This window comes from Galendromus occidentalis, unplaced genomic scaffold (assembly GCF_000255335.2).
Source record: "Galendromus occidentalis unplaced genomic scaffold, Mocc_1.1 scf7180000076543, whole genome shotgun sequence".
In the NCBI taxonomy this organism is placed as follows: Eukaryota; Metazoa; Arthropoda; class Arachnida; order Mesostigmata; family Phytoseiidae; genus Galendromus; species Galendromus occidentalis.
In genome coordinates, this window is record NW_003804532.1 from 263,368 (window position 1) to 271,905 (window position 8,538).

At 52.1% G+C, this 8,538-nt stretch overlaps 1 protein-coding gene across 1 annotated transcript; it reads right to left on the reverse strand.

Moving 5' to 3' along the window:
* Positions 1–3,439: 3,439 nt before the first annotated feature.
* On the reverse strand, positions 3,440–5,649 carry Uev1A (Ubiquitin-conjugating enzyme variant 1A). Its single transcript, XM_003739463.2, has 4 exons — positions 5,548–5,649; positions 4,474–4,602; positions 4,121–4,338; positions 3,440–3,994 (listed from the first exon to the last, which is right to left on the reverse strand). Exons 1-4 carry the CDS (start codon positions 5,570–5,572, stop codon positions 3,923–3,925), a joined length of 444 nt encoding a protein of 147 aa, XP_003739511.1. The 5' UTR covers positions 5,573–5,649; the 3' UTR covers positions 3,440–3,922.
* Between the last annotated feature and the right edge of the window lie 2,889 nt (positions 5,650–8,538).

Below are 8,538 nucleotides of genomic sequence, written 5' to 3' on the forward strand. Positions count from 1 at the left end.
ACCTAAATGTTTGCCACGAAACCGCGTAACACTTTTCTGCTGTTTGTTTGTCCGTCTGTTCGAGAGTCTGTGTGTCTGTTGGTCTCGTCGTTTATTGGCCTCTGAGGAGTTTCCCGCCATCGCCTGCCGTGGCCGCAACTCGTCTACGATGCGGGTTGTCATCACGTCACCGAGTGATCCATGCGCACATACATCCGTCTGGTTCAGTGGTCAGAGATAATAAGTCGGCGGTGGCCGCGCACGAGTCTCTTGTAATAATTGAGGCTGTCAACGATTACCGCAACGAAAGAGAGCACTATCACCGCGGGACGTTGTCGGGGCCAGCCAGAAGGAAGACGAAGACGATTTCCTCAGGATTGTCATGCATTTGAAAACGCTGACGACTCGACGACCGGGGAGAATCTGCGGCTCGCCGTGGATTGAAATCACGCAGGGAGCAATCGAGACATAGCGTGCCCAGCTTCCGAGATATTCGGAGATGTTCGCCGCTGATCTGATCTATTCTCTCGCTCACTGGCTAGACTAAACTTACCTAAGCTGAGTGTTCTAAAACTTGACATTCAAGAATTGTTTTCGTCGCTGCTACTCCTGCTTCTGTCAGGAGGAGACTCGCTATCGGAGCGAAAGAGCGGTCAAACGCGCGAAGCTATTTCATTCGGAGGCACTCACTCACAATCCGAAAAAACTTCCAGCTCGCGATCACGAAAGCAGCCTAGTATCGCGCCTGTGGACGATCACCGCGCACTAGGGTGACAGTGAGAGAAAATTGGAAAAACCGCGACTTATATGAATATACTCTGCACCGTAGGGTGCCCGGCGGGGCACACGTTAACCTTGAAGCCGAGCGACCGCCCGCTCATGTGCGTTGGATCGGAGCAGGGCTGTTGGAGATCACTAGATGGAAATCGGAACTCAAGCTGAGCCGGATCGTCTATAATTACCACGGTCTAACCGCATCGTATCTCTCAAGAGACGAGTTTCTCGGTCAAGTGAATCGATCGGATGGAAAATCTCTGAACCGGGGAACGTCTTCCGTGCGCTGAATCCATTATTATCATCATTCCTGATGAATAATGAGACGATGCGTTTTTTGTCGGGTCTGGGTACGCAGAGTGTGCGACCCGGGATGGGACTTTTTGTACGATCGTCCGGTCCTCATGGGACGGAAACTGTCCCGAGCGGTGCAAGACGCGCCTAAAGAGCTCGTAGTCGTTCGTTTCCGGAACAGACTTCGCCCAGAGGCGTGCTTTGCGGAAACTTTTCAGCTCCTCTATCGAATATTCGAGGATCTCTGAGGAAACCAAGCGTAGAACTTCATTCCCTCGGCGATGTAGAGGATCTCTGAGGCAGTCCAGAACTGGAACGATCCTTGTGCGCAACCAATTAGGACAGAGTTCCTGTTGATCATCGCGCATTGGCTCGCTATTTCAATTCGGCACTCGGCGTCAGCAGACAGCTGCGATTCACTTTTTACCAGTGCAGAATGGCACATTGGGACGAAGACACGGGACAACTGATGCTGCAAAAGTTTCGCTACTCGTCGAAACCAGTTCACTGTGGAATCTGACGGAGTGTCCTTTCACGGGAATTGAGTAAACAAGACTAAACGACTCTTGGCGGGCCTTATCTCCAGCCAGTTTTCGATTTGGACCACGGATGAGGAACTCACATCATCAAGGTACTTTTTCGTCCAACCAAAGAAGCAGCGAATGACTGCTCGTACAGGCTGATCCATAGGTACGTATGTCAAGCATAATGATTCTTCCCGAGTTCGAGCATGATGATTTTGAGTCTGGGATTCCGATTTTTCGTTGTTTCTATGCTCGGCGAAAATTCCGAGTCTCGAGCCGAGAGCGGGCCGATCGGGAGCCAAAAAATAATGCCGAGCGGGTTGGCGAAGGGCGTTTCCAACCGTCAGTTCGACCCTTGAAGTCACGAATACAGATCCTCAGGACGGGTGGTCAAGGCTGTGTAAAGATGCAGAAGAAGAAAAGCCCTGAAAATCGCGAAGTATTGCTCCAACGGTAGCCGATCGCTCACTTATGCATGCAAGCCATTCCTTTTTCTTCTGTGAGGGCGACGGGCTGAGGGAACGCCCAAATTTGCCGATCTTTATAAGCGCTGTAATTTCCGTCTATATCCTCATTCGACAGGAAAAATCTATCGAATCGCTCGAGAACCCCACTCTGAGGAGAAATGCCGTACTCGAGCAACCTGAAGAAGCTCTTAGGATCTGCTCTGTGCCTTCTGGTTCTTGTGACCCTCGTCGGGCAAGTCAAAGCTTTCGCCGTCCTCGCTCCGACGGCATACACGGTGACTCATGGGAGCATAGGGAGCCACAGCTATGGATATACTCTTGGCCCAGGATATGTTCATTACCCAGCCCTCATCCCTCGGTATTCTGTACCTTACCTGATAAGGAAATAAACTCGATATGAAAGTTGACAGCGAGTTATTTGCGGAGACGAGATCCATTTCAATCGTCCATTTTTCCAAGCTTCATGATACGTAGGAATTCAAGGACCCTATTCTAATTGTTGAAGCCCACAATGAGGTGAGTTCAGTGTATTAAAAACTCGAACGAAAGGTCGACGGCCAATCCCGACCGAATCATGATCGAACGACTTCGATGGTCGTTTCGCGGCATGGCTGGTACTGCCCAGAAATGCATATCTATCTATCTCCTCGTAAGGCTTCGCGGAATCAAGAAGAGGAGCTCGCTCCGTCAAGATCCCCGTGCACAGCCGTCTTACGCCCCCGGTGGCCCTGGGCCGCGGGGTCAAAAGCTGTAACCGGGAGAGGGGCTCTGCCCTTGATCAGTGAGCCAGTCTCGGATGGATCAGTGCTTCCCGCTGAGTGGGATTGAATGCCCAAGTCTCAATCCAATCCGATCTCCGAGCAGCCTTGCGACAAATCGCCAGGAATCGCATCTCTCTCCTCTCGGAAAGCTCCAAATGGAGCTTCGGAACTCCCTCAATCGGGAGTTCGCCGAGAGGCCCTGAGAGATCGCCTAAGTCCCGCAACTCGGTCGTCATGAGGGGCGATTTCCGGAAGACTCCAGATTCCAGGGAGCTGCTCCTCCACATGATTATCCGGGGTCTCTGAAGTAAGATCGGCCCGCTTGTTCATGGTGTCGAGGCACCGAGGGTATGCGGAGATCTTTGTCGGGAATGTGCTCCCGGATCAAGGGATTCGAGCTCGAGTTCCGCGATTAGAGCCTCGCTGACGAGGTTCCATGCGGATGAAGCGACTTGTCCAGGGGCAGCTCTTCGGAAGCTAATAGAAACTCTGCCGAGTATGTACTCGAACCGGAGAGATTTGTGAATTTTCGGTCGGATCCCTCTCGCTACACTGAGCGCCCCGGGCTCCGCTCAGAGTCCGGGGCAGTTCGATATACGGATGTTAATGGGAGGAGCTCGGAGGTCAGTCGGTGTGGTTCTTTATAAATTTACACTTTATTTCCACCTATGTTTAAATGTCATTATCATTAACCGCTGACATCCCTAGGCGGCACTCGATGGATCGCCTCTTTGAGCTCCCGTCTTCTCCTCCGCGTCGACTCCTTGGTCGTATTTTTGGAATTTTTGCTGAAGCTCAATAAATATAAAACAAAGCAAAAGTCTACCATCTGTGAGAAACTACGCGCAACAGCACGGAAATCAATATAGAGGGGTCGGCTATATTTTGCTGTTGTGGCAGCTCCACTGCCTTCCGACACGGTCACCCTTTCAAATCTTCTCAGTATCGAACGTGCGGACTCGTCCGCGTCGATCTCCACCTCGTCTCTTCGACAGTCACCACCTCAACATCCTCCGGCTGACTCTGCTGTGGGTTGTCACTTCATTCCACTTATCCATCGCCAGGCGTGTTGTTCCCTGCCGAAACCTCGCTCGAAGCAAAATAAACACTCGAAGAAGCCCATCTAGAAAGTTGCTCCTTCGGGAGGTTGTTGCAGACGAGTGTTTTCCTTGGCAGTCATCGCGCGACGCAGCTCCTGAGGGGGAAAAGCAAGCAACGATCAGGAACGAAGTGAGGAATCTGAGGGAGATTCCAGATGTCCGAGCACCAGACGATGAGATGAATCGAAGCAAAGGCCTCTCGACTGCACCCTAGCACTTACTTGCAGAATACTTTTGATCGAATAATTCCTTTGCCATCGGGACAGGATGGGCGTCTGGCGACGATCGACCACACCGGTAGTATCGTTCACCCCGAGAAGTTTGATTTTAGTAACAAATCTAACGCAAGGGGGCTCTTCCGGATATTGAGCTCCACACTCAATTTTCAACGAATACATTTTGTTTTCGAACGGCGATCTTGGCGGACCGATGATCATGCCTGACGATAAACAAATCACGTACGTTATACAGATCGTCGTTGGGCCCGTCCCATATCAGTCTACGCGGAATCGAATAACGGTGACCTCGATGCACATCCTTGACTGAGGAGTGTCAGGGCTCTCGAGCGACTCACCGTTCCAATGCGTCAAAGTCATGTCGGAATCATCTTCCAAGCCCCAGGAAATCGTTCCATCCCCAACACCTTTCTGTCCTTGCTCCAATTCTTCCAAGAGCCGGAAATTTCGAGGGATTACGACATTTGCTGTGAAAGGGAGCAGCTTTTAGTTCATCTCTTCCTCCATCTCCGATAGGGATCGGGAACGTCAGGAGACATTCCCTTCCAACCTCCGAAGAGTTCCCATACGATTCTTGAACTGCCTCTCCGCGTCCCGCATCGGCGAGGAGGTTCGATCGCGTCGGCATGATTCCGCCCAAACTCGATACCCAGCTCTTCGAGATCAATTCCCTCACACTGCGCTCATCATTTCTCTGAGCGACTTTAAAGCCGGGGATCGTGACAAGACTGTCATGATGTACATAGCAAAGGTGACTCACTGCGCTTTGCGGCGCATCTTTTATAGTATCTATCACGCTACACATCACCGGTCAAGACCCCGGAAATCCTGCCCCACAATTAGCCAGGCCTGGGTCGATAATTCATCTCGCTCATGAGAGTCAGGATATCCCGCACCGATGACCTAGGAAGTGATTCTGAAGACAAGCGAAATCAAACAGTGTATATCGCAGGGAGACAGTGCCATGACACTATCGGTCAGGAATTTTCCACGTCTGGTCTGAAGCACAATTTCATTTAGTCGCGAATCTCAGTTAGCTGGAGAACCCGAGGAAATTCCCCCTGACATCCGAGCGTCCTGTCTGTCACTTCAGATTAGAAATGCTAGACTCTTCTCCCGCAGACGCGCCCGCATCATGCTTCGAGGAACTGAGGCTCGATTTTGTATTCCTAAAACCAATCGCGGACTGGAACGCCTCGTCCGAGAAGGAGATGCAGGAGTAGATTCGGTTCGCTGGCGTTTGAGAAGAATCCGCGAAAACGACCGGTCGTTCCTCACTCTCGCAATCGAAGCATGTCGGCGACAGCTTGTCTGGATCGAATGCGAGCTCTCTATCATTCCACGAGGAACCGGATCGCTTGTCTGCGTACTCACACATCTCGCGAGAAGGGAGTCGCACCTCGGTAACTCACCGTTTCCACCCATGGGAGCCGCCATGGTTCAGGAAGGATTCCAACAGAAGAAGAAGAGAACAATATAGCGATAGAGCAGCCGCTATGTCCACCGTCGACTGCTCTTCTCATCAAGACGATCGGGGCACCACACATCCGCTCACAGATGAGAGTGCATCGAGTCCGACGGCTGCTGCCGTGTGTCGGCCGCCGCTGCGCCGCTCGCAGATCCCACACAGGAGTGAGATGGGAGCCGCTTCGTGATTCTGGGCTGTTTCGTGTGTCCGTGGTACGGAGCCACGGCGCGAGGTTCAAAAATCCTCGGTTGGTGGGCCCCTGTACGGTTCTCGCCTCTCTTCGGAAAAATCAAATCCCTCCTGTTGGCGACCGGAATGCAGGAGGGAGCAGCGATGCCTGATTTCCTGCGAAGACTTGGGACTAGAGATTAGTAGCTTTACTTCGAGTTTATCCTCGAAGACATTGCTTGTCGTGAGCCACTTCGCATGGTGACGCTCGCGCGTCTTTTTTTGAACTTTTCCCGGATTTCGAGGGAGTCAGGAGCAGGAACGCGCGTGCTCCTCCCTATCCCGCGGGCATAGAGAATCATTCCGCTCGATCCCGAATAAGAGCGGATGCCGATTCCTAGCGGGAGTCGGGAGTGTTGCAAACAACACACGAATCCCTTGTAGATACGTAGGAGTAGTAGATTTATAGATCGCGAGCATGAGAATATCGGGTGGGAACCTCCCGAGTCGAATCGCCGCCACTGAAAGCCCAATAATTTCGGATCTTCCTCTCATTCTGGCTTCTGGCCGACGCTCGGCACAAGGCCGATTCCCGATATTCCTCGGCGCGTGCTAATCTAAAGCGACGCACTACCTCATTGAAATCGGTCCACCATCGAAAGCGGTACTTTGTCAGCGCGACATGTTCTCATCCGAACTCGGCAACTCGAACTATAGCAAATGAAACGAAGCATCCCGCTCGTGACCGGATCTATACCCCGGGAACAAGCTCGATCACCCACTTGGGCCGTCATATTTCATCGCCGATCATGATCATAATTCATTGCTGTTCCAATCAAGGAAGCCACATCCTCAGACTCTATTCATAAGTACGCGACCCAATTTGGAATAGGCCGGCGGCGCTCAAACTTCTCCCTCCTACGCTACGTGCCTCTTCGGCCTCACGGAAAATGCTCGCGACTCCCCAGACTATCATAGAATGTCTGACTGAGAGCCGCTCATAGAATATCTGACACAGTTCTCATATATCATAGAATATCTGACACAGTGCCGTTCTCTCCGAAGCATACGGCTTCATCGTTGAATTGCCCAATGATTATTTAGGCCATGCAGGAGCAATGAGCTGGGTATGCTCATTGCATTCTGCATGCTTTAAATATGCTTTTGATTCCCGGCAGACATGAAATCAGGTTGGTCGGGAATCCTTCCGATCACTAGGGGTGCGGCGACGTGTTCTGTCGAGGGTTATCCGTCTTCAGGAGCCGTGCTGGAGCAATAGCCGGGCGCTGGATTTCTGCTGGGAGGTCTATCTTGAAGAGATTCAGCTCCGTAAAGCTCACTGCTGCTATCGGAGTAATGGATATTTGACCTAGAACTGCGTGGCCGAGGGGGATTGACTCCGAAAATGTTCCCGGGGCCGTGCTTCTATGGAAGAGAAGCCGGGCTCCCTCCAACATTGGGCAGCCTCTACCAGAATCTATCACATCGTCGACCACGCTACGAACAGAAGATACTGACTCGAAAAGAGCATTCTTCCCTGAGGCATTCCGAGTCTTCCGGGGAGCCTGTACATTCCTGTTCGTGGACTCTTCCTTGACGGGATTACTTAGCTCCGAGATCGACTCCGAGCGCTCGCAGGTGTCATACACATGTAGAGTCTTAGGAAAGCTCCCTACGGCGGGGGGTCTGAGCGCTACGATTAGCTCGACGTGTTCACCAATGCGCGAGCATGGCTCAGGTTCCTGAGAATGATTGACGCTTGGACAATGCCCATATGTTGCGGGATGTACATATCGTGGGAGGAGTGTGGTACGGGATCCTACCCATAGCACCGGAAGGTATCAATAAAACAGTTGTGAGTCAGCAGCCCTCTTGGTGACAGCATACTCTCTGTACGGGGACTTGAGGGACAGCATAACACCATATCCCTATCTCAACAATCTAACATGGCTCGTATGTGAAATACGGACACTTTTCGTCGGCTGTCGACGCCGAGCCGAGTTCGAGGTTGCGATGCTCGTCGCCTGCGGAAGTGTTTTTGGGATGACAAGAGGGATCTAAGGTCGTGAAGATGCTAGGGCTTAGCGTCATCCAAAATATCGATCGCTCTGCCTTTGCGTGTCAAATTATCGACGTCCGGGGGATGAGCCAAAGCGGCATACACGAAGTATCAATAGCAGATTTGCTCCGAGGAGCAAGCGGGTGATTGCTCCCCCTGGGTCCGCCACTCGGACCGACGTGCTCATTCAGGGGGGAAAAGACGGTATTTCCTCTTTTCCTGAGGGGACTAGGGCCAGACCCACTTGGCGCCTCGGCTAAGAGACGACCCAATCCTCTCTGGGAGCAGCCTGAATGAGTGCTGGAGCTGGATGAGTCAGAGAATAGACCCAAGCAAGAATCTGCCTTCTCATCCGGCGTTAAATGATATTGTTGATATTCCTCAATTTTCCAGAGGACAAGCGCGTTCGAAGGGGTTGTTTTCTTGCGGCAAAGGAGAGCGAAAGCTCAACTCGATGACGCTCCTCCTCAGGATCCATGATTGAGTATCACGACCCAAACCCCGCCCTCGAGTCGTCGGAAGTCCCGCAGTCGATGATGCACGGGTGTTCTCAAAACTCGGTCGGAGCGGAGGTTCCGCGACAGAGACCCTCCCGCAACTCAGAACTAAAATGATGGTCTGGATCCGATCCCGCTCCACTTCAGAGAGGAGTAGGGGGGGGGGCTGGTCTCGAGCTCACGAAGCAATTACGACCCCACTGTGGGATTT